The 27078-nt window shown below is 37.6% G+C and overlaps 2 protein-coding genes across 2 annotated transcripts in view; one reads left to right on the top strand and one right to left on the bottom strand.

Annotated features, from left to right (window-relative positions):
* Positions 1-972: 972 nt before the first annotated feature.
* LOC101892758 (intraflagellar transport protein 172 homolog) lies at positions 973-26770 on the bottom strand. Its single transcript, XM_005190555.3, has 11 exons — positions 26618-26770; positions 26204-26549; positions 15411-15697; positions 14998-15221; positions 11911-12369; positions 11492-11852; positions 7379-8084; positions 5476-7311; positions 5106-5407; positions 1340-1780; positions 973-1280 (listed from the first exon to the last, which is right to left on the bottom strand). Exons 1-11 carry the CDS (start codon positions 26654-26656, stop codon positions 1032-1034), a joined length of 5250 nt encoding a protein of 1749 aa, XP_005190612.1. The 5' UTR covers positions 26657-26770; the 3' UTR covers positions 973-1031.
* LOC101899484 (serine-rich adhesin for platelets) overlaps positions 3481-27078 on the top strand; it is a 176509-nt gene continuing 152911 nt past the window's right edge. Inside the window, exon 1 of the mRNA XM_059124424.1 lies at positions 3481-5049. The gene's annotated coding sequence lies outside the window, so the exon portion shown is untranslated. The remainder of the gene's footprint in view (positions 5050-27078) is intronic.

The following is a 27078-nucleotide window of genomic DNA, read 5'->3' as shown; positions in this document are numbered from 1 at the left end:
TCCTTTCTTCGGGTTTCGAGTACCTGTTTAAAAACAGGTCCCTGCTCTCGGGCGCCAATTAATTCAATGTTAATTTATTTATTTTTTTAAAAATTTGTGATTGCTGCTTATTGCAAGCAATCACGTCTTTATTGGTTAAGGTTCCGGACTACAAAGTAAATAATGAAATAAAACTACCCTAACTTATACTTTGGATTCATGCACCCAGATGATACTGGACACCTGCTCGTGTTGGCGATGGAATGTTGCTGTCTGCCTGTTGGATGTTGTTGTCAGTGTTTCGGTGGGAACTGCAGTGTCAGCAAAATGACACGCTTATACTTTGGTTGATGAATTCTTTGGGTTGCTAATGTTGAATTTGAATATGTCTGGTGTTAACTTATATATATATATATATATATATATATATATATATATATATATATATATATATATATATATATATATATATATATATATATATATATATATATATATATTGACAATTGTCAATTATATGTTAACTTGGTGTATGTTTGACCTAGCTTGTTTCCTTATTAGTAAAAATTGATAGATAGTAGGAAAGCAGAAATAAATCAAGTATAGAAAAGAGTTTAGGACATTAGTCTAGTTTCTCGCCTCTCTAACGAATTCTGGTGGTTATTATTCTAATCTATATATTTTTTTACAATTCATTTTATTTTATTAAAAATTTGTTTACACTGGTTAAGACATGCTGTCCATACACTATTTTTATTCTGACTATCCTCTGCACTTTTTGTGCCTCTATGATGTCTTCTATGATATCCTAAGACCACCGCCCTCATATACTTACTGTGTATTACCAAATTTCATTTTTTCAATAAAACTTTGCAATTTTTCAATGTGCTATTTATTAAAAATTGTTACATGAAACCTTCTATGATATCCTAAGACCACCGCCCTCATATACTTACTGTGTATTACCAAATTTCATTTTTCCAATAAAACTTTGCAATTTTTCAATGTGCTATTTATTAAAAATTGTTACATGAAACCAAAAGCTCTAGTCTCTAGTGCATTACAAAATTGGCCAAGCCATTCCATTTCTCGGTAAATGCAATGACATCACTCACTTCACTTGTGGCTGATAATTTAATGGCTACGGCAAATTTACTCCACACATCCCGATTCGCCTGACGTGTTGATGATTGAAAAGTAACAGGTTGGCGTCCTCTAACTGGATAGCCGCTAAGAATGCATGGCACATCATTGGCACCCAAACTGGACTCATATAAACCTCGATCATCGATGGGCAATACCTGTTAACACATTTTAATCACACACATTATGAATCCTGTCTTAATTTTAATTTTTTTACCTGATCCACTTGTTGGTCCATACTTACGGCCAGCACCCATTCTCGAACTTCTTCGTGCAGGCCAGGATCGTTTTTCAAATGTATTTCTTCGGGTATGGGCACCGAACTGGGAAAATCAGTAGCAGCCAAATCACTATGATCCACTAAATTCCCTGTACCATCTTCAATGGCCTCACAAACATCCAAATAGTGGTTAAGAATTACAAAAGCCTCAGCTTCACGGCCAGCGTTTCGTAAATCCATTCCAGCTTCAAAGAATGCCTTATCGACAGGAATAATATCTGTATAACGCAAAAGAGCTATGGAAATACGCAGTGCTATGGGCTGTAGGGCCTGAACATGTCGGCATGCACTACGAGCACAATAGTAATGGGCAATTATAAGATATTGTTCTATATTTCCACATATCGGGGCCTGTGAGAAATCGGATGATTTAAGTGCCTGTAATGGAAAGGGATATCATTAAGGATATCACGATACATTTTACCTTATTTGACGTAGACCTTTGAAATAGGGCACAGTAGTTTGTATTGTGTCTAGCATGGTTTGTATATCGGTTTAAGTTTTCGTATTTTGATATTCTAACTACATTTTTCAACGGAATTGTTTCATATTCGGTATTAGGAGTTTGTAAACGGTTCCATTACTGGTGACAGAACATTTTTTAAACATCTCCCTATATAAGGGTAGGTGTACCGGTATCTTATTTTTCGGTATCTTTACTATTTTCCAACATTTTCGATCGGATTGGTATAGAATTCGGTATTTGTAGTTCTTAATGGGTTCTATCACCAGTTGTCCATATTGGACCATGGTTTCCGTTTAACGGTGCCGTTCAATATTCGGGGTTTTTATAACTCTGGGAACATTTTTGCACTGAATTGTGTCAAATTTTGTATCTTAGACTTAGATAACATTCCTTGTAGTCATTGAACATTGTCAGTTTACATAGCAAAAAAACCTAAATGGAGCGGGGCATGAACTAACCTCCTCCCATGGTACAAAAAAAATCAAGGTAGGGCTATGATACCATATGATTTTAATTATACCCTACAACACTATGTGTTGGGGGTATTATAAGTTTGATTGGGCCAAAAATTATGTAACACCTCGAAATAATGGTTTCCCACATAGGAAAGTATATATGGATCTTCCTAGCTCGCCGAGCTGAGTCGATCTAGCTATGTATGTCCGTCCGTCCGTCTGTCCGTCTGTCCATGTTAATTTGTAATCACTCTACAGGTCGCAATTATGGCCCGATCTTCACGAAATTTAGAATGTAGGTGGGGCTTGGACCAGAATAGAACCCTATTGCTTTTGGAGATGATCGCCAAGTGTTTAGGGGTAGGAATGGACCAAATACTGAAAAAATGTCGGATTTTGCAGAAGCAATACAGGTCGCAATTATAGACCAATCGACGCGAAATTTCGCATGTAGATAGAGTTTAGGGCGGGGAAGAAGCCTACTAATTTGAGTGGTCATCGGATAATATTTAGCGGGTAAAATAGACCATATCTTTTGTGTTGAAAAAATCAAAATTTTTCATTAAACCGTGAATATTTTAAATCCCGGAGAAATCACAAAGCCATGACAAGGTTACTTCTGATCTTTACATTGATGTTAACATCCATCAAATCGGATATATAGCAAAATATGTGCGATAAATATGTTTATCAAAGAAGATATGCTTGAAAAATCTCTTATATGTCGAGAACGGCTGAACTGATTTCGACAGTTCCCATTAATTCAGAATGGCCTCTTGGCAGGAAAGAAAAAACGTTAAAAAAATCGCATAAAAATATCTCTCTAAAGATGAAAATATTGATTTTGTAAAATTTTCTCATATTTTTTCAATTTTGTCATATTTTTGGCATATTTTCATTTTGAATTAAACATTTGGTAATATTTCTACAGCTAACAAAACTAAGTAGTTGAGATATCAGGATATCATATACAGATCGCATTTATGGACCGATCCTTACGAAATTTTGCATGGGGATAAGATGAGGGTCAGAATAGAAGCCTACTCTTTTTGGAGATGATCGCCATATATTTAGGGGTTGAAATGGACCAAAAAACTGCAAAATTGTCGGCAGGTCGTAATTAACGCTCGATCCTCACGCACATTTGAATGGGGGTTACCGGACATTGCAAAAGCCAGCAGTTTCGGATGGCCATCCAAAAATATTTAATGTGTGAAATAGTTTGCCAACTTTTGTAGACAAAATACATAAAATGTCCATTCCGGTGACTTTTTGGAGAATTCACAAATACAGGAAAGACGCACTTCCGACTATTTCGTTAACGCTGATTTCGTTGAAGAATATAGTCAAATGTCTGTATCTCATATAGATGCGTTTCAGCCAAAAACCAATAATAAATGATAATCTTTTGCCACTTCTGAGAGGTTATAGGTCTTTGGGAAATATTGGTTCCAGATCTAGGAAGACCATTTACGTGCAACATCTACCAATAAATTGGAAATGAGCAAATTAGTTTAAGTTGCTATTATTCGAAAATTAGAGAACGAAACCTGATGGTTTTCTTTTATTATTTGTCACAATATCTTGTGGAATTCTGTCGAGTATTTCGCCTATATAAACTGTATGGTTTATTATAGTGTTGTAGGGTATTCAACTGTCGGCCCCGCTCGACTGTAGCCTTTGCTTACTTGTTTTATTATTTTCTTCGCTTAGTATGTAAACTTTATTTGTTTATGTGTGTGTATTCTTTTCAATAGTAAAAACTTGTTCAGAAAATATTCAAATTCGGGTGTTTTCAAAATGCTTATTGCAACGTATGCATCGACAAAATCTACAGTTTTTGTAGGGAAATAAACCTTTAAATCACGATACAGCCCACATTATTTCACATAGAGCTTCAAAATTTTGCAGAACACTTTGTATTGTGTCTAGGATGGTTGATATTGAAAATGAGATATATTGGTCCACGTTTTGATACAGCCGTCATATAACGGTATCTGTCGATATTCCGTATTTTGATGATTTTTGCCACATTTTTCCACGGATTTGTCTAAAAATTTGTATTTATAGTTCGTAATGGGTTCTAGCTCCGGTGGCAGAACATTGAACATTTAGGTCTACGTTTTCCTGTAGCGCACTTATAACGATACCCAGCGATATTCGGTATTTAAATAATCCTAGTCACATTTACCCACGAAATTGTTTCAAATTTGGTATCTAAGAAGAATTGGTAGATGACAATCCTTGAAGTATAAAATTGCCTATAGAGGTTCCCGGTTTGGAATGTCCCCCATATAATGGCCTCAACCACTTTATGGTTTTTTGAAAAGTTTAACAATAATAGAGCCTGTTGTGGGAATACATAAATCGCTCATTTGGCTGGCTTAATTCATCGGCTGGCTTTTTCGGAAATTAACAAAGGAGCCAAGAACCAAAACCGAACTAATTCAACCTAAAACTTCTATTTTTGACAGCTAGATCAAGGGCTGGGTTCTTGTTCGATACGAAATGAAATATATTTTCGATAAAAGTATATAGATTTCACATTTTTATAAAACAAGAATAGGGCCCAGGTCTAAGTTCATCTCCTGTTTGATCTCATTCAACCGTCCTAGCTCACTAATAATTTTTCGCGATATATCGACCAAGGAATACTGAATTTTACAATCGGAGGCATTAAGTTGCTTGGAAAATCCAAGAAACAAATCATTTTGTGGCCATTCCAAGTAAGTAGCGATTAACTTTTCAAGATACATCACTTTCACCTTCCCACTATATTTACCTGCAGTAATCGATAAAGAAAATCTCTCAATTGTTTCCATAGGCCATCGGAGCATGACTCTTCGCGCAATGCAAAACAATCCATTGCTATTCTGGTGTAAATATTAAAGTTTGCCTCCAATGGTGGAGCTCCATAGTTCATGTACAGGCCAAGAGCGGAAACACTGTCTCCCTCCCTTATGAGCTGGGCAGCATAGAGAGCTACATATTTATGCAGGACCGGTGAACTGATTTGTTTTGCTTTGTCCAGGCAACGTTGCCATTGTCCTTGTTCGGCCAACATGTCTAGGGCGCTAATTATATCTAAGTAAAAATGGAAGCCATTACCATTTACACTCACGCATTAGTTATGCCTTGTGTGTCATACTTACCAATGTCTGCCAGTTGTTCCACATTGCCCTCACTTTTGAGACGAGTTTTCTGCTGGTGTTCCACATAGGCCATAAGTTCTGGATCTAGTTCTTTGGCCAAACGCCTAGCTTTGGACCATTGTTCAGCTTTGATGAAAACATCCACAGCCTCTTTGGGCATTTCGGCAGCCAAATATAACTGCGCAGCTGGACCAATTTGTTTTATTTGCAATAAACGTGGACCCAATTGATTGGCTATGTCGGTGGCATCTTTTCCCTCGAGGAACTGATTGCATATCTCAGCCGCCCTTAGCAAGGCTCTTTCCACGGTTGTGGCGTCCTCGGCATTTGTAATATCAATTTGCATTAGACATTCTGCAGCTTTGCGAAAATCTTCCTTTTTGGCAAACTCAGCAGCTCTTTGCAGATAGGTTCGTGAATCATTTGATTGGGCGCCACCTGCACTACCGCCATTGCGACGCAATTCTTGGGCTTGTAAACGTCTCAAATCATTCAAAGCCCCCGGCAAATGATCCTCGGCTATGCGTATGGCTTCATCAAACATTCCTTCGTTTTTATAAGCCTCTATTATCAGGTCTGGACGATGAGCCCTGAGCATAAGATCTTCATAGTCTGAGAAATTCCTGGTTTCCATAGCAGCATTGGCTTGACTGATAAGAATATCCGTCACCGCCTCAGGCAAATGGTTCTCGGCCACATTTAAGGCTGCCGACCAATCACCGGCATGAGTGTACATAAGTATTGCCTCCTTGGGCTTATTGGCTTTAATAAACTCAGCTTCGGCTAATTCAAATTTGCCCTCATCTTCCAGAGACATGGCTATTTTGAGATGGACTTCATCGGTGGATTTGCCAGCAAAACGACAAAGATCCATGGCAAAATCAAATTGACCTGAATCGCAAGCAAAGCCCACAGCCGTGTCAAGTAAAGCCAATTTGTTTAGCAGACGCACAGCACTCTCCACGGGCATTGATTTGGCCCACATATAGGCCACTTGATTGCTGGCACCATCGGTTCCCTTTTGCTTTGCAACCCGATAGCCATCTTCCCAGCGACCAGCTGTACAATACATATGCACCACAGATTTCCAATCCCCAGCTGCGAGATAATGGACTTCAGCATTCTTGAATTTCCCCTTCGATTCCAAAGTGCGTCCTAAATGCTGATGGGTACTTTCAAGTAGATCCTTATGGTAACGTTCTACCAAACGTATCATGGAATCATAAAGTTCACGACGTTTATACATGGCAATGGCAAGGTCCGGCTCGTTGACTGCCAATAACACCTTTTCAGCATCACGATATTTACCCTGCTCCTCCAAACCGCCGGCAAGGTTTACAAACAGATCACGCATTTCCTCGGCTTTGAGGTATTTTTCACCAATTGCATAGGCCCTTTCCCATTTGCCGTGACGGTTCAATAACTCAATGGCTTCTTTGAACAAATTGGCACGAACCAAAAGATCTTCTGCTCCATCAATGTCGCCGGCGAAGGCTAAATGTTTTGACAAATCCAAAGCGTAGCGTTGAATTTCTTCCGGTTCATCCAAAACTTTGGCTATTTGTACAGCTTTGCGCCACTGTTTGGCCCCCACTGCAGCTTCCAAAGCTTTTTGGGTTGCTCCAGCTTCAATGTAATGGTTTATAGAGGCATCAAGTTGTTTGCGGGACACCAACCAGTCACCCCATTCTTCTTCCAAAGCTGTAACTTCATCGGGGGCCAGCTGACGTGCCAAGTCTAAAGCACGGGCAAAGGCACCACCTTTGCGGTACAATGTTAGAGCCGCCTCTGGTCGTGACAAGCGATACGCAATGTCTCCAGCCATTTCAAAGAGTTCTACAAAAATAGTTTTTTTTGTTATTGTGGAGAAGAAGCTTGTTTGAAGGAAATTTCAAAAACCTACCTGAATTCACCAAACCCTCTGTCACTTTCATCATTAGGGGATGATCATCCATTAGATGCGGTGTCTTTAAAGCCAACCTTGCAGCTCTGGCAGGTTTGTTGGCCTTTAAAAACAATGTCATGGCCTTTTCAACTTCACCCTGCTCCTCCAAAACCTGACCGGCCTTTTCTTCTTGGCCCGTTGACAAAAGGAATGACATTTGATCCTCCTTGAGTTGTGTCAGACCTAAATAACCCCTCTTTTCGGCTAAATTTACTGCCTCATCCCACATTCTCAATTTCTTGTACATTTCCAATGCGGCTTCCATATCACCCTGTTCCAAGTAAATTCGCTCTGCAGTTCTAAGATCTGATGAAAGTAATGCCAATTTAGCCCTCACTTCTAGACATTGTATACCCGGTGATCCGGTTGATTCTTCGAATTTATCGGCTTCTTCAATCATTTCATTTAAATAGTAAGCCTTGGATACATTTCCAAGAGCAGCATAACAACGTTGTGCCACACGCAGATTACCATCTTCCATCGAGATGATGGCCAAGTTGTGCCACATTGCTTTTGCGGCCGGTTTGTCGCCCAACGTTTCAAGGAAATGAACGGCGCGTCCGAAATCGCTGTCATTCACAGCAGTGCCAAACTCCACCAAACCTTCGTCCAATTGATAGGTATGCTCTGTGGGTCCTTCTTGCGAAACGACTACGGTACGTCCCTGCAAAATAAATCGTTGTAGAGTTTTTGAAAAAAAAGCAGTTAAGGTGAGATTACATAAAAGGTGTTTTTGGCTGGTTTAAGTCATCGGCTGACTTCTTCGTAAAAGAACAACGGAGCGTAGGGGGAGCAAGTATAAATTTTGTACCGTAAATAATTGACTGACTTAACGATTCATCAACGTCCAGTCGAAACTAGAATCTTGAATTTTTGGGTGAAGCTAACTCTTGGTCCGATGGGGGTCAGATAAGGTTGGGCTTTGGAAATTCGTACTAGAACGGTGCGAAAAGTATGAAAAGTTACCAAATATGATACCTCTTGCATTGAGGAAGCAGTACAACTAGAGATCTTAAATTTGGAATGAGGGTCACTGATGGGGTGTGTGGAGATAGATGTACCAAAGGGTCTTTGAAAATTCGCACTGTAAGTATGCGAAAAGTACTAAACGTAACTAAATATAGTACAATTTTAATTTGAAGGATGGAACTGGAATCCTGAAATTTGAAATGTAGGATTGGGATATGGAGGGAGTTTTCGAAATTTTCGAAAAGTACTGAATTTGGTACAATTTGTTTTGGGTGAACCGATTGAGCTGGAATTGTGAAATTAAGAAATAAGATTACATTTGCATTCTGGGACTGAGGAATGTAGGTAATTGTGAAAATTCGTACTTATATGTACTAAATGGTAGTAAGTTGTACCAGAACTTAACTTTTGGGGGAACCAAAAGAGTTGGAATCCTGGAAAATGGAAATAAGATTACTATAGCACTGTAGGACTGAGGTATGTTGGTAGTTTTGGAAATTCGTACTTATGGTACTAAATTTAGTACAATTCAGAGTTGGAATCCGGAAATTTGAAAATAAGATTTCTTTTGAACTGTATGAAATTGTGTAACTAAGTGTACTAAATGGTACTATGTTTGGTGCAAATTGGATTTCACTGAATCAATAGAGCTGGTATCATGAGCATTGCTAATAAGAGAATTGGAGATAAAATTTCTATGCGATTGGTTGAGGTATGGAGGAAGGTTTGGAAATTCGGAGTGTAGGATTTGAAAGTTCGTACTAAATTTGGTACAAATTTGGAATCCCGAAATTTGATATTGAGGTATCTGTTTATATTTGTTGGTGGTTTTGCAAATTTATACTATTATTTTTCCTAGAGTAATGTTACAATTCACGGTGGCTAGGATGAGGAGATGTGGATTGTTTTGGATATGCGTACTAGATGTTATACGAAGCTGAAGCTAGAAGCAGTCTTGATGCGTAGGCGTGTGATAAGGTTCCTTTTTTGGAAAATCGTAATAAAAGTACTAAAATGTACCAAAAAATGAATACTTTGTCTTGGAAAAACGGAATGAGCTGATATTTTGGAATGAGAGTTTTTGGAAATTCGTACTTTAATGGTACTAAAATTTTAAAATTGTACCATTTGGTATTATTCGAACGAATAGAGATGAAAACTTGAAATTTGCTATGAGATTCAAGTTTGGAAAGTAAGTTTTAATATATGAAGGAGGTTTTGGAAATGTGTACAAGATGTGCAAAATGTACTGTACTAAATGGTACTTAATTTGGAACAGTTTGGTTTAGAGTGGACGGATATAGGTTTAATTTTGAAATTTTATATGGAGTCCCTGTTAGTGTTATATTTTGTACAATTGGTATTGGGTGAACATATAGTGCTTAAAATCTGAAACTTGGTAATAGGGTCGCTATTCATGTGTAGCCTTGACAAATGAAGGAGGTTTTGGAAATGTGTACTATAATTGTACGAAAAGTACTGAATGGTACTATATTTGGTATAGGGTGAAGGAATAGAGATAAAATTCTGAAATTTGATACTTAAATTATTGAGTATCTGTGAGATTGAGATTTGGCGGTGGTTAGATTTGGCGGTGATTTGACATTGAGGTCTCTGTTAGTATCTGGGATCGATATATGAAAATGTGTGTTATAATTGTTCGAAAAGTACTAATTGGGTGAAGGGATAGAGATGGAATCCCGAAAATTGGCATTGAGGTCTCTGCTGGTGTCTCGGATTAAGATATGTAGGTTATTTTAGGAAATGCGTACTTTAATTGTTCGGAAATACTAAATGCTACTAAATTAGGTATTTGGTGAAGGGATAGAGCTGAAATTGTGAAATTTGATATGGATGTCACTGAAATCGTGAAATTTTATATTGAGGCCACTGTTGGTATCTGAGGTTTTGATATGAAGATTGTTTTGAAATGCGTACTTTAACTGCTACTAAATATGGTATTGGGTGCTACTTTCTAGGGTTATTATATGGAAAAGTTGAAATAGTTTTGAACAGAAAAATTGAATGTGGGTCCATTGTGCACTGGCTTAACTAATATCCTCCTCGGAAATTTTCAAAATGAAAGGTTTTGAAGATTTTTTGGTGTAAATGGTAAACATTGCAAAAAAAAACAAGTTAAAAAGCACCCTCCAGCATTTGGAAGGAAGGAAGAAAGGAAGGAAAATTTTCAAAAAAAAAAAACTTCCGGAAACTACCACTTAAATGAAAACGGTTATATGGAGACGAAGACGTGGACCTGCTTACGATTTTTTTTGTCATAGACTGTAGTACCCATTACGAACTTCAAATACCAAATTTGAATAAAACCCGGTGAATATTGTCGCTGAAATCATCAAAATACCGAATATAGGGATGTACCGTTATATGGGAGATATACGAAAACGTGAACCTACATACGATTTTTTTGTCATAGGCTCTAGAACTCATTACGAACTTCAAATACGAAATTTGAAATAGTAAATAAATAAATAATGGCGCTGAAATCATGAAAATACCGAATATCGGGAGGTACCGTTATATTGGGGGCATACGAAAACGTGGACCGACATGGCCCACTAACCTGCTTACTGGTAAATTACGATGTATGCAAAGTTTTAGCCTTCTATTTCAATTCGTTCGAAATATAGCGTGATTACAACAGACGGACATCGTTAGGCCGTCTTAGAATTTTACGCTGATCCAGAATACTTTGCTGAAAATATATACTTGTAGGGTCCAATGTAAATATTTCAAATATTTTACAAATGGAATAACACAATGTTGAAAGTTAAAAATGTTGAAAGTCTAAAAAATTTAGTTTTGAACAAAGAAGTTTTGCCAGACTGAATAAATGGTGCATTTTGAGTAGTAAAAGCCCTAACACGAACTGTTGGAACGAATCTAAAATTTTAAAGTAGATATTAAATATTTTATGTCTCAACCCTTGATTGGGGGTTGGATTGGATTTTCATTTCTTAACGGGTGAATAAAATTTCATGTTATGATTGATAAATTATTTTTTTTAATATGAAAAAATATATTAACCACACTTTCACATTTCGGATTAATTAATAACTACTTACACATATCATATTGACTTACCCCCTCTCGTATAACCTCCATAACTTCGCCACGTATGGCCATCAATGTCAAATGTTCGGGCAAGTCAATGTTATACCAAATGGCTAAATTGTTATTGCTTTGAGCCACGACCACATCGCTCTGCGGCACCCATTGGACAAAGGATATATTGTTGAGAAGGGTTTGCTTTTTGCCCGTGTAAATGTCGATGAGTATTAGACGCATTTTCTTGTCGCGAAACAATAGCTTATGGGCTGTTTCACTCAATTCGATCCAATCGATTTTTGTTTCATGATTAACTTGGCCAATAACCATTTGGGTAATTAGATCCACCACACAAATAGTTTTAGCATCCAAAAGAAAGGCCAATTTTTTGTTGTCCCTGAAAAGAAAGACAAAAAATAAAACCGCTTCCTACGATCGTAGTGGAATTGCCTTACCTTGTATTGCCACGTTCATTTAGCCGTACAGAGATGACATGTGGATTAACAAATTCCGTGCGAACCGAACCCAAAATTTGTTGTTCGCCATATTCGACCAGGCTCAGCTCGCCAACATTGAATATTAAACATACCGTTGGATTTTCAAAGTAAAATCGTTCATGACGTCCCGACGCCGACCAGGGTACCTCACTGACCAAATTACGTGTAAGATCACAGAGAATTAGGGACTCTTCGGTACGTGCCACCAGAAAGTTGTCTTTGCCCATTATCCGTACATCGTCGATTTCTAGACCCAGTTGGGATTCAATTGTCATTTGTTCGTGTGGCTCTTGGAGGGAACGAACTAACAACTGACTTGGTGCCACAAAAATCAACTCAAACTTGTCCTGCCATATGGTTCGTTTGAGAACCGATTCGAATACGATTACAGCTCCGGTGACGCTAGACATTGCTAGTCTTGGATAGAAAAAAAAAAAAACAGATTTCAAGAACATAAATAAACCAGAAATGAGAAGGACCGTGTGTAAGAAAAGAAATTGCAATTGAAAAATATTAACTAGTAAAAAAGAAGTTAAGTTCGGCCAGGCCGAACTTTTTATACCCACACCATTTGGAAGAAACTTGAAAAATTAAAAAAAAATTCAGTAAAGAAAGGTCTAAAGTCGGACGGGGCCGATTTTATGATACCCTACACCACTTTGCTAATTTAGTTGAGCTGCACTTAACAATTAAAAGTTTTTATGGGAGAATTCAATCATACACGCTATGATTATAATTATAATTATAATTTAAATTTCAAAGGACTAAATATGCCAAAGCATTTGTATCTTTTAAATTCGGACTTGTATTGCCCATTTGGTGCAAAATTAATTTGAAATCAGATAAAGATATATATGGGAACTATATCCAAATCTGAACCGATCTCCATAAAATTTGGCAAAGATATTTTTGAGCTGTACTTGATATATTTCCCTGAATATCGTTGTTACGGAGTGCATATTACGGCTGTAGGTAACAAATACAACAAATCGGATGAACAATATATATGGGAGTTATAGCTATATCTGAACCGATCTTCACCAAATTTGCCATACCACCTTCTAGACTAAATTCGGTCGTATGTGCCAAATTCCATCCCATTTGGACAAATATTAGACGTTTGGTGCACAATAAAAGGTAAATCGGACGAATTTATATGGGAGCTATATCCAAATCTGAACCGATCTCGATAAAATTTAGCAAAGGTATTTCTGAGCTGCATTTGATATATTTCCCCAAATATTGTTGTTACAGAATGTATATTACGGCTGCGGAGAACAAAAATAACAAATCGGATGAACAATATATATGGGAGCTATAGCTATATCTGAACCGATTTCGATCAAATTTGGCATACTTATTTTCAGGCCTAATTTGGTTGTATGTGCATACTATTCGGGCTGATATTACACGTTTGGTGCACAATAAAAGGCAAATCGGACGAAGATATATATGGGAGCTATATCTAAATTGTTACCGATTATCTCCAATTTCAATAGGGTTCGTCCTTGGGCCAAACAAATGTTGTTTGCAAAGTTTCATCTCAATCGGATAATAAATGCGACCTGCATTTTGTTCACAAGAATACATGGACGGACGGACGGACAGACGGACTGACATACATAAATCAACTCAGAAAGTGATTCTATGCAGATCATCAAAAGGAACTATGGGTCTATCTCGTTGCCTTTTGCCTGTTACAAACAAATGCACAAAGACATAATACCCTGACCACCTTGTGGTGTAGGGTATAAAAATCTGTCGAAAAATACCACACAAATGAAAACCGTTATATGGGGTCTATACGAAGACGTGGTCCTGCATAAGTAACTTTTGTCATGGGCTGTAGTAACTATTCCGAACTTCAAATATGAAATACCGCATAAAGTGAGGTACCGTCATACCGAAGACGTGAATCTGCATATACAATTTTTCGTCATAGGTTGTAGTACCCATAGCGAACTTTAAATACGGAATTTGACACAACTCCCGTGAATAATGTCGATATCGTGGACCTTTATAGACAATTCTCTTATAGGGGATAAAGTACTTACAAGAATCTCCTTTTGTAGACTTTAAGGTAGATCCATTGAAAAATTTTGCTGAAATCATGAAAATTCCGAATATCTGGAGGTACCATTATATGAGGGCTATACGATATATTGGACCTATATAGACAATTATTTCCAGGGGATAGAATACTCACAAAGAACTCCTTGTGTGGATTTTCAGACAATTCGAAAAAATCAAAATACCGAATATCGGGGGTACCGTCATATGGGGGCTATACGATATCGTGTACCGATATAGTCAATCTTCGAAATTGACCTGCATGCATACAAAAGACAGATCTGTGCAAAATGTTAGCTTCCTATTTTAATTCGTTTTGAATCTAGCGTGATTACAATAGGCGGACATACGGACGGACATAGCTAAATAATCTTAGAAGAAATAATCTTAGAATATACATATACTTTGTTAGGTCTAAAATTATTATTTCGATTAGTTACAAACGGAATGACGAACTTAATATACCCTCCATACTATGTATGGTGCATGGTAGAAAAATACAGGTAGATGCATCAACGCTTGGGAAAATTGATATGTCAAAATTTTTGAAATGTTTTTTCATGTTTTTTTATGTTTTTTATATGACACCAATCGGAGATTGTTATGATGTTCGTTTTTCAACAATTTTTACAGATTTGAATAACTTTTCATTCAAAATTTTTAACTTCAAATTTAGTTTGACAGTTCATTGTCCCAGCAGCTGTGTCGATGCGACTTCCTGTATTCTTCTACCATGGTATAGTGGTGGGTATAAAAAATGTGGAGGCGCCTTAAAGTATGCTACAATAATACTAAAGATTATTGTGGACTTCTGAAACTGTTCATACTTCATATTCTCAGAAATCCGATTTCCAATACAAATATTCACACATACACATACATATACATATACACACATATTTATATAAATCACAATAATTCAATTAGGAGATTTGAATAAATCTTTGTTTATATTTTTTGTATATTAATATTTACCTTGCACCATCACGTCGCCAAAGTAAACATGTAACCGTGTAAAAATAATTGATATCTTTGGTGGCACTTTCACTCCAGGCCGACAGCCGAGGACTCCATGTGAATATTCGTATGCGATCATAGCTGCCAAATGCCACAGCCTGTCCATTGGGACTGCAGGCAGCCACGGTAAATTCACGTTCACCTTCTGTGCGTGAGTAATCAAATGTACGAACCTGTCGTCCCTAAAGTGTTTTGAAAAACATACGTATATTTTAATACAAAGACACACACTCATATGCAAAGGCATTGTCAGGGCCTTAGAAACATGGATTATATTACTTGTTAATGTCTATATGTTAGAGTAATGTACCTTGTTTGCAAATCCATTTCTTAGCCTCTCCATACTCATTGTCAATTTTCCTTATACTTACCATGGTATCATAGAAAACAATCCGTTGATCACAACCGCCCACACAAAAGCCACCCTGAGGCCAAGCCAATGCAAATGGTGGCACAGGATGTTGGACTATGCGACCCGATGGCTCATTACTGTCATCCACCAAGAAAAATCGAATGATGGTGCCATCATTATGGCCGGACAAGAATGCCGTTCCTCTTGTATTTGGTGCTAACGATACACAGATACTTTCAGCTCCGTAAAGGCTTTGAGATTTATTTGTTTTGCAATGTAGTGCTCGAACTTTGCCATCATCAAGACCTTGAGTGAAAAAAAAACACACATTAATTAAGCATGCTTAAAGAGACAGTCATTATACCCTCAGCCATATGGCTACAGAGGGTATATATCATTTGATACGGTCAAAACGTGCCTAGTCGAAATAACGGTTTTAGACCCTAGGTCTCTTTGGACCAAATCCGTTTCAGAACATTTGGAGTCGATCTACCGATGTCCGTCCGTCCGTCTGTCTGTCTGTCTGTCTGGCTGGCTGGTGCGCACGATAACTCTCAAAGGAAGTATCCGATTTGATCCAAACTTGGTACAGCGTAATATTTTTGTCAAACTTAGATCGAGTTCGGAGATGGGCGATATCGGTCCACTCCTTCTGGTACCTCCTACACAAAATGTCAAAATTTTCAAAGAAACGAATTTATTGCACAGAAAGAGAAAGGATTATCCGATTTTGCTCGAACTTTGCGAATGCTAATATTTTCATCAGTGCTAGACCAGGTGTGAAAATGGACGATATCGGTCCACTCCATCAAGTACCTCCCCCACAAATGGTCAAAATTTTGAATAATTACAACTTTGAATAATTACACATCCCAAAACCTTTATTGGTCCAAGGTCTGGTGCGAAAATGGAATGTATCGGTCCACTCCTTCTTGTACCTCCCCCATAAAAGGTCGAACTTTTCAAAAAATATTTTTTGCACAAAAAGAGAAAGGATAATCCGATTTTGCCGGAACTTTGTGAATCCTAATATTTTCATCAGTGTTAGGTCATGTGCGAAAATGGACAATATCGGTCCACTCCATCAGGGACCTCCCCCACAAAGGGTCAAAATTTTGGATAATTAAAACTCTTATAAAATGTGATGTAAGAGTTTGATAGTCTTTAAATTTCACACATCCCAATAATTTTATTAGTCCAAGGTCTGGTGCGAAAATGGAATGTATCGGCACACTCCTTCTGGTACCTCCACCACAAAGTGTCGAAATTTTGAATACCCATAAAGTAATAAAACGCCAAATTAACATCCGATTCCATTTAGACTTGGCACATCTCAACATTTCTATCAACACAAGATCTGTTATAAAGGTGGTATACCTGCCAACCCCTTCTGGGATCACAATTTTCAATAATTTTATCTGTCATAACTTTCGAAACAATTTAGCAATTCTTTACTACTTGCTATGCTCAAATATTTCTCTAAACAAGAGCCTGATATGAATATGAAATTTATCGGAATTTATGATTTCGCATGAAATTGGACATAAATATTCTTTCTTTTATTGTTGCCAAATATTTCGCTCAATATTTTTTATTTGTATCAGATGCAGTATAAAAGTGGAATATATCGGTAGACTCTATCTTGTACATCACTCACATTTTAACATTTTCTAAAAATTATTAAATATCTCATACATAGTGAAGGAGTTAGTCGATATAATCCATACCAGGAACGTCGGAATATTTATATCATATATTGGGGTCCGATACGAAATAGACAATATTGACCCATTCCTTCGGAACCTGCTTCATAGAGGGTAAAACGTTTGAATAATTGTAACACTAGTCAAATTATATTTAAATAATCGAACACAGGCTGAGGGTATATATCTGTCGGCAATACCGACCGATACTTTTTAACTTGTTTTTGTTGGATATTTAACCGACATACATACACACTCAGAAATAACAAAAGCGTAAATACACTGCAGTTCAATTGAATAGAACCCTTTTTATATCCTACACTATACATAGTATGGAGGGGATATTAAGTTTGTAATTCCGTTTGTAGATTTATACTTGTCCGTCCGACCGTCCGTCTGTTGCAATCACATCAGAGTCCAAACGGCATGAAATAGAAAGCTAATATATTGCATAGAGTTGTCTTTTGTTTACATTCAGGTCAAGTTCGAAGATGAGTTCTGTCGGTCACCGTTTTTATATAGCGTCCATATAATGGTTAAAATTTAGAGTTCTTAACGGTTTCTACCCCTTTTGACAGCATATTGCTTATATATGAAAAAACTGCAACCAACTTAAGATTGCTGTCATTTCTAAGCCACTCGTCCGACGACTGCTTAAATTATTCCAGTGACAACTTATTATATTGTTTACAAGCGTACAAAAGGATTTTGGTGAGAATTTTCCAGAAAAAAAGTTATTCGTGATGGAATTCAAGCGTGAATTATTTGGCTGGAAAACCACAAGTGGCAGTCGTTAGAGCACTCCAGCATTTAAATGTGAATAAATCTTTTGTGTCTCGTACCATAGCATAGCTCGACGTTAAGGAAGTGGACGGAAGAAAACAGCAACATCAGCAGAGATGGTTCGAAAAGTAAAGAAGCGAGTTGATCGAAACCCGCGTCGTAGTGGCCGAAAAATGGACATATCGCAATATTTCATTCGGCGAATATTGAAAAATGAGCTCGGGGTAGGGGCATTGAAATTCCAAAGAGTGCAAGAACTTACACCGCAACAAAAAGAAAATGGAGTCAAAAGAGCTAAAGAGTTGCTTCGCTTGGCCGAAAGTGGTGAACTGCTGAATTTGGTTTTCTCCGATGAGAAAACATTCGTTGTCAGCAGTTTGTAAACAAACAAAATGATCGTGTCTACTTGCCAAAGAGGTCAGCTGAAAATGTGCACCTTCCGTTGGCCACCACAACTCAAGCGCCAGCCATTGTGATGGTGATGGTGTGGGCCGCCATAACAGCCGATGGTCGCTCTCCGCGCGTTTTAATCGACCGTGGCATCAGAATAAATGTCGAATATTATCGCGAAAATATTATTAAAGCCTTGGACACGCAAACATTTTGGCTGCAGACCTTGGATATTCCAACAGGACTCACCACCATCGCACTCAGCACGCGTCACCCAAGAATGGTTATAAAATGAGGTTCCTCGCTTCATTTCCAGAGCACAATGGCCACCAAAATCTCCGGATACTAATTCGTTGGACTATTGTGTCTGGAGTATTTTGGAAGGCAAGGTTGGCACTAAAAAATACCAAAGTGTCGATCACCTCAAGCATGCGCTGCTCCGGGAATGGGCCAAAATACAGCAGATCAACATTCAGGCAGCGTGTGACGTGTGGTTTCATTGGCCGTTTGAAGGCCATAATTCCTGCCAAAGGTGACCAATTTGAACAAATCGCAACTTATTCTAAAATTTGATGCTATTTCCGACATTTTTCTTTCTTTCAATAAAAATTAAAAAAAAAAAATGTAAAAATTATGGCGTTTGACTTTATTGCACTTTTTTATCTCACCCTGTATATCCACATTTTCCAATAGCAACCATATAACGGTACCTCCCCATATTCGGTATTTTGAAGATTTTAGCCTCAGTTTCTAAAAAATAGTGGTAAATCTGGAATCAAGAGTTCATAACGGATTCTACCTCCTGTGGCAGGACTTGGTGTTTAAAGCTTCACGTTCTCCTATTGCCCCTATATTACGATACTCCCCAATATTTGGTATTTGACGATTTTATTCTCAGTTTCTAAGGGATTTACTTAAAATTCGGCATTTGAATTTCATAGAGGGTAAAGCGCTCAAGCAAATCTATTCCTTTATAGGCCAACGTTTTTTTATAGCCTGCATCGTTACTTTCCTAATGGAGAAGGGTATAAAATGTTCGGCCCGGGGGAACTTAACTACTTTTTTAGTTGTTTTATCCTTTACTATGGAGGGTATGCTATGTAGCGTATCATTTTAGATCCCAGCAATCAATTTAGTCATATCCGTCCGTCTGTGGAAATCCCTCTAGCTTCCGAACGGAATGAAGTAGGTGGACAAAATTTCACTCGAATGTATTTAAGGTCCGTAAAATGTTTGAAATTGAAAATGGTTCATAGAGGCCCACGTTTTAGTATAGTCCCACATAAATTAAACGGAATGTGTAAGAAGCTTTGGGTGTTTTAGTCACAATTTTAAACAGAGTTTACTGTTAATTGACAGTTTGCGGTTCCAGTATGTAGAAAAACTCCTTAAAGAGCACTGTCCATAAAGGTCGAAGTTTAGTGCAGATCCAATGTAACTGTACATCCAGATGTGCCGAATATCTGATTTTATGATTTGTGTCTCGTTTTCAAGGGAATTGTTTTAAAATTAATAAGGTTGGTAATTGGAGTTCACATAGATACCACCTTCTAGTACATGTTCAGCTCTTTTTGACTTTTTATATCCTCAGCCATATGATTACAGAGAGTATATATCATTTGATACCGACTTAAACCCTAGGTCTCTTTGGACCAAATCAGCTTCTGGACATTTAGGGGTGTCCGTCTCTCTGTCTGGATGGCTGGTGGGCACAATATATATCTCGAAGGGAGTATCGGATTTGGAACATCGCTATATTTTATCAAACTTAGGTCGAGTCGGAAGGGCGCTTCGTAATATCGGACCACTCTTTCTGGTAACTCCCCCACAAAAGCTCAGAAATTTCTCAGAAAATTATTTACTTCAACGAACAAAAATGGATCATCCAATTTTGTGCAAACTTTGCAGATCCTATTATTTGTATCAGTGCTAGGTCAGGTGGGAAAATGGACAATATCGGTCCATCCCATCAATGACCTCCCCCACAAAGGGTCAACATTTTGTATTATCACAACACATATTAAATGCGAAATAAAAGTCCGATTGTCTTCCAATTTCGCATATGTCTATATTGCTATCAAAGGGGTCAAAATTTTGAAAACAAGAAGCTCATTTAAGACATCCCAAAATTTAAGACATCCCAATATAACATATGGTGTGAACATGATAGATATCAGTCCAGCCCTACTGACACCTCCCCCACAAGGGATCAACATTTTCCATACTTATATCTCTAATGAATTCCGAAACAATTTGTACGGTAGGACAGTTCTCTCTTTGCAAAAAATTTAAAAGGTCTCTGCCACAATGTCCAACCAAATTAAATGATACTTGACACTTGGCGTTTCCGGTAGGTCTGTTCTCTCCCTGCAAAAAATACTCCCTGCATGCCCATTAATTGATATAGCCCCATATATCGGTACCCTCCGATTTTCAGTATTTCGAAGGTTTCTGTCACAATTTCCATCCAAATTAGCTGAAACTTGACAATTAGGGTTCTCGATAAGTCAGTTCTCTACTTGCAAAAAATGTTATATTCAGGTCCAATAATAGATATAGCCCTCATAATACGGTACCTTCAGATTTTTATACCCTCCACCATTCTATGGAATTGAGATAGAAGGCTAAAATTGTGCATACATGCATAGTTTAGCAGTAGGCAGGTTAAGTTAGTAAATGGGCCATGTCGGTCCACGTTTTCGTATAGCCCCCATATAACGGTACCTCCGATATTCGGTATTTTCATGATTTTAGCGACATTATTTACCTGAATTATTTCAAATTTTATATTTGAAGTTCGTAAATGGTACTACAGCCTATGAAAAAAAATTTTGTATGTAGGTCCACGTCTTCGTATAGCCTCCACATAACGGTACCTCCCGATAGTCGGTATTTTGATTATTTCAGCAACATTTTTCACCGGAATCGTTTCAAATTTCGTATTGGAAGATCTTAATGGGTACTACAGCCTATGACAAACAAGTAAAAAACATTATGTTCGGCCGGGCCAAACTTTTAATACCCTACACCTTAGGGTAAAAGAAATATTAGAAGAAATGTGGCAAAAACCATTAAATTACCGAATATCGGGAGGTACCGTTATATGGGGGCTATACCAAAACGTGGACCTATAATTACACTGTTTCGCTACACGAACTAGGACCCATTATGACCCACAAATACCAATTTTTAGACAAATCAGTGAAAAAATGTGGCAAAAACCATAAAAATACCGAATATCGGGATGTACCGTTATATGGGGGCTATATCAAATCATGGACCCATGCATGCAATGTTTCGCCACCGGAGCTGGAACCCATTATGACCAACAAATACCAATTTTCAGACAAATCCGTGAAAAAAGGTTGCAAAAATCATCAAATTACCGAATATCGGGAGGTACCGTTATATGGGGGCTATACCAAATCATGGACCCATGTATGCAATGTTTCGCCACCGGAGCTGGAAACCATTATGACCCACAAATACCAATTTTTAGACAAATCCGTGAAAAGATGTGGCAAAAAAAACTAAAATACCGAATATCGGGAGGTACCTTTATATGGGGGCTATACCACAACGTGGACCTATACATGCAATGTTTTGCCACACGCTCAGGGACCCGTTATGACCTACAAGTACCAATTTCCAGACAAATCCGTGAAAAAATGTGGCATAAATCATCAAAATACGGAATATCGGGAGGTACCGTTATATGGGGACTATACCAGAACGTGGACCGATATATCTCATTTTCAATACCAAAACGTCAAATAATGTGGGCTGAATCGTGATTTCAACAGACAGACAGACGGACAGACAGACAGACGGACAGACAGACAGACGGAAATCGTTAAATCGACTTAGAATTTTATGCTGATTATGAATATATATACTTTATGGGGACTAAGACGAATATTTAAGGATGTTACAAACGGAATGACAAAGTTAATATACCCTCCTTTCCAAGGTGGAGGGTATAAAAATGTCGTATTCAGGTCCACACCTTCGTTTGGCCCCCTTATGATTTTTGCGATATTATCACCGGAATTGTAACGGTACTTCCCCATATTCGATATTTTAATGATTTTAGCGACATTATTCAATGGAACTGTTTCAAATTTCGTATTTGAAGTTCGTAATGGGTAGTTCGTAATGGAAGTTCGTAATGGTACAGTATATGGCAAAAAAAGTGGTAGGCAGGTCCACGTCTTCGTATAGTCCCCATTTAACGGTTTTCAAGTAAGTGGTAGTCTTCGGTTTTTTTTTTTTTAATTTATTAAAAGTTCGGCCCGGCCGAACTTAGTATTAGTCGATTCCAGGTACAGTCTTAAAATCTGGTTTTTGCAACAGAATTTGGAACAAAAATATATTGAAATCGGTTCAGATTTGGCTTCAGCTCCCATATATTTTTTTCGGCAGATTTCATTCATTTGATGCATTATGTTTCTTCAATTTCAATGAAATTTGGAATGTGTCACGGAATTTGGTACAAAAATTTATTTGTCAAAGAATATTTAAATCGTTTAAAGTTTGGATATAACTTCCATATATTTTTTCGACCGAATTCATGTATTTGATGCACCAAACACGCTATGTATCTCAAATATCAATAAAATCTGGAATGTGTTTCGGAATTTCGCTAAAAAATTAATTTGTCAAATTTGTTGAAATCAGATCAGATTTGGATATAGTTCCTGTAGGTTCATGTGTATTGCTACCTCCAACCCCTCTAATAGAAAAGGGTTAACATCTTCAAAAATATATTTAAATAAACGAAAATTGGATGAGGGTATACATCTGTCGGCAAAACCGACTTGTAAATTTTAACTTGTTAGCTCCTTTTTGAAACTTTGTTACGGAATTAATTTTTACTTAACTTATTGTACCACATAAAACGCAGATTCCACAATATGCTGTTCGTGGAACGTTAAAAAATAAATCTATACGTAAAAGTACGACGACAGGCCTCTGTAGCATATCTGTCATTACAAGTCTCTCGAGTGGGACAATAATGTCAACACAGTATTAATTGAATTTATAGCCCTTAGCATAGCATAGCATTGACAACATTGTCTGCATACATTCTCATTAAGGGACAATTAAGATTTTCACCATTAATTTCCTGTTTGTATAAAGTACATGAGTATGGGTTTGCAGGACCCGAAAGTCCCAACCCTACCAAAGCTGACACAATTAGTATATCAGTATGTGCTTAAAATCAAAACATTCTTAAACTAAAACATGGACAATTATCCTTGCGATAATATTTTGCCATACTATAAGGCAACTCGCACAAGTGTATTTGCGGTATGAAGTTCTTGCATTGCTTCTCAGACATGTTGACTATTTAATTATTTAATTAATTGGAATAATTGAAGTCATATACACATGATAAAATTTCATTAGGCAAAATGTTTGAATGCTAGCACCATAACCGACACTTGGAGATGCAACAAATGTGTGCAAATGTTTATTAAATACGCTTTGCTCAGTTTTGGGTGTTTGCGGACAGAGACTAATGAAGTGATAAATACAATGACAGGAAATGTCTACATGTAGTTTGATACATTGTTGTTTACGAAATGAAAAATATTATACAATTCTATTTCATTATACAGGGTGAGAGAAAATCAAAAGCCATAATTTTTACATTTTTTTTAAATTTTATTGAATGAAAGCAAAAAATGTGGGAAATAGTATCAAGTTTTAGAATAAGTTGCGATTTGTTCGAATTGGTCACTTTTGGCACGAATTATGACCTTCAAACGGCCAATGAAACCGTAACACGCTGCCCGAAAGTTGCTCTGCTGAATTTTGGCCCATTCCCGGCGCAGCGCTTGCTTGAGGTGATCGACACTTTGGTATTTTTTAGTGCCAACCTTGCTTTCCAAAATACTCCAGACACAATAGTCCAACGGATTGGTATCCGGAGATTTTGGTGGCCATTGTGCTCTGGAAATGAAGCGAGGAACCTCATTTTGTAACAGTTGTTGGGTGCGCTTGCTGAGTGCGATGGTGCTGAGTCCTGTTAGAATGTCCAAGGTCTGGGGCCAAAATGTTAGCGTGCCCAAGGCGTTAATACACCCTCCAGAATATTTTTGCGATAATATTCGGCATTAATTCTGATGCCACGGTCGATTAATACGAGCGGAGAGTGACCATCGGCTGTTATGGCAGCACACACCATCACCACAGCCGGCGCTTGAGTTCTGGTGGCGAACCGAAGGTGCACATTTTCAGCTGACCTCTTTGGCAAATAAACACGATCATTTTGTTTGTTTACAAATTGCTGGACAATGAATGTTTTCTCATCGGAGAAAACGAAATTCCGCAGTTCACCATTTTCGACTAAGCGAAGCAACTCTTTAGCTCTTTTGAGTCTATTTTATTTCTCTTGCGGTGTAAGTTCTTGCACATTTTGGAATTTCTATGGATTTACCCCAAGCTCATTTTTTAATATTTGCTGAATGAAATATTCAGATATGTTCAGCTCACGAGCCATTTTTCGGCCAATGCGACCCAAGTTTCGATCAAGTCGCCTCTTTACTTTTCGAACCATTCCTGCTGATGTTGTTGTTTTCTTCCGTCCACTTTCTTGACGTTGGGCTACGCTACCAGTATCACGGTAACGAGCGATGGTACGAGACACAAAATATTTATTCACATTTAAATGCAGGAGTGATCTAACGATAGCCACTTGTTTTTTCCAGCCAAATATAAAGAAATCACACTATCACGCTTGAATTCCATCAAGAATACGTTTTTATGGAAAATTCTCACCAAAATGCTTTTGCACGCTTGTAAAAAATATAATGAGCTGTCACTGGAAAAAATGTTAACAGCTGTCGGACGAGTGGCTTGGAAATGACAGCAGTCTGAAGTTCGTTGCTGTTTTTTCATCTCACCTTGTATAGCTTTGGAGCTTTAGCTATATCTGAACCGATTTTCACCAACATTTAAAGTACGTGCTTCTGGGTTGAATTCCGTCGAAAATGCCAAAATTCAGTCCATTTGGGCTAATATTGGCCATTTGGCTCACAATTAAACTGAAATCCGATAAAGATATATATGGGAGCTATATCCAATTCGGAACCGATCTTGACGAATTTTTAGGCACCTATTTCTGAGCTGTATCTGATGTCTGGTACTAATACCATATCATTCTTGTGAGGGGTGCATATTACGAATGTGAGGGACTTAAATACTAAATTGGATGAAACAGATATGTATAATGGAGATATATCTATATCTGAACCGATTTTCACTAAATTTAATGTATAGGCTTCAAGACTGAATTCGTTTGGATGTGCCAAAATGCAGGTAACTTTTAGTGATATTGGTCATTTGGTGCACAATTAATCCGAAAACGGTTGAAGATATATGTGGGAGTTATATCTACCGATTCTCAGCAATTTCAACAGGGTTCGTCCTTGGGCCAAGCAAATTATTAGTGGTAAAGTTCATATCACTCGGATAATGAATGCGACCTACATTTTGTTCACAAAAATGGAAAGACGGACGAACAGACGGTTGATAATTACAAATATTATTGGCCGAATCAATTTTCTCGTCTTAAATTCCAATTCAAAATCGTGTAAAATTCACGAAGAATGTTACACACCAAAAGAGTTGATGGATTTCGAATCGAGAAGAAAACTCTCTCCTAAAAATGTTCAGTATAAACATGTATTGGTACAACAACACCAATGTAAGGCCATCTCCAATTTTCAGGGGGTGGGTTTTTTTCAATTTGTGGATTTAACACATTTAATTTGCAAGGTGACGCATTTAGTTTTAGTACTTCCCTATTCGAGCGGAACATGCTATCGTATACCAGTCTTGAGTTAAAAGCAACAAATTGATACTTTATAAGGGATTTTTTTAATACCAACAGATCCCATGAGTAATAGTAAACTCAATAGTATGAACTTACCTGCAATTATCGCTCCCGTCGATAGCCATATCAAGGCTGTAACCGCTGCCGTCTGAGGGAATTTGTTACAAATAACTTTCTTGTCATTCCACGATTCGCCGAGCTTGTAGACATACACAATATTATCACTTTGACCCACTGCCAATTTGGTTGAATCCGGGCTAAAGGCTAGACCGCGTACGACATAGGATTGTTTGCCATTTGCGGGATTTGAGGGTTTGGTCGAGAACTTATCACGCCGCTCACCCGCATCGTCAAACAGCAGAATATGGCGATCGGCAGTGGCCACAGCTAATTTTTTGTGATTCGGTGACCAGGCAAGACCAGCAATGCGATTTATGTGGTCCTGTCGTCAGTGCAAAGGAAATATAATATGAAAAGTGTTGCATTTTCACTATTCTGCAACGTACTTACCTGGCCATCCAATATGGTTTTCAAATATTTTAATTGCATTGTATTCGGTCGTGATTGACTTTTTTTTACTTTCTCATGCTAATGTTTTGCTCAGTTTTAATGCTAATAGTTTCGTATTCCCGAATGAAAATTAATGTCTGACAATTTTGAGTTGTTATGGCAACCATAACCACTACCACCCTTCATTATGACACCTGTTTTATTGTAAGCACAAGGGTGGTTAGTTTTTGAGTTGCATAGAATCGTAGTAGTTCCTTCATTCGCGCCAAAATTGTAATTTATTGTACATGTTTTAGAATATCATCTAATTTGTATTTACAAGGCGACATAGTAGGCCTATCTCCTCCTCCTGTAAAAAATACATTGCTTTAATCATGGCGCAATAAGGAGGTAACACAGTTCGTTAACACTACCACTACCTGATGCCAAGCCCGTTTTCTATAAGAATATTTTAAAAGTAC

Source organism: Musca domestica, unplaced genomic scaffold, assembly GCF_030504385.1.
Source record: "Musca domestica strain aabys unplaced genomic scaffold, Musca_domestica.polishedcontigs.V.1.1 29, whole genome shotgun sequence".
Classification (NCBI taxonomy): domain Eukaryota; kingdom Metazoa; phylum Arthropoda; class Insecta; order Diptera; family Muscidae; genus Musca; species Musca domestica.
Note: the sequence above shows the minus strand (reverse complement) of the source record. Positions and strands in the feature narration are given on the sequence as shown.

What these genes read in the sequence shown, in the direction of transcription:
- LOC101892758 (XM_005190555.3), bottom strand. Translation starts at nt 26,656, where the DNA reads ATGCAATTAAAATATTTGAAAACCATATTGGATGGCCAG. An exon ending in GGAACAACTGGCAGACATTG is followed by an intron (nt 5,408 to 5,475) that starts GTAAGTATGACA and finishes ATTTTTACTTAG; the next exon opens with ATATAATTAGCGCCCTAGAC. An exon ending in TGGACCAACAAGTGGATCAG is followed by an intron (nt 1,281 to 1,339) that starts GTAAAAAAATTA and finishes ATGTGTTAACAG; the next exon opens with GTATTGCCCATCGATGATCG.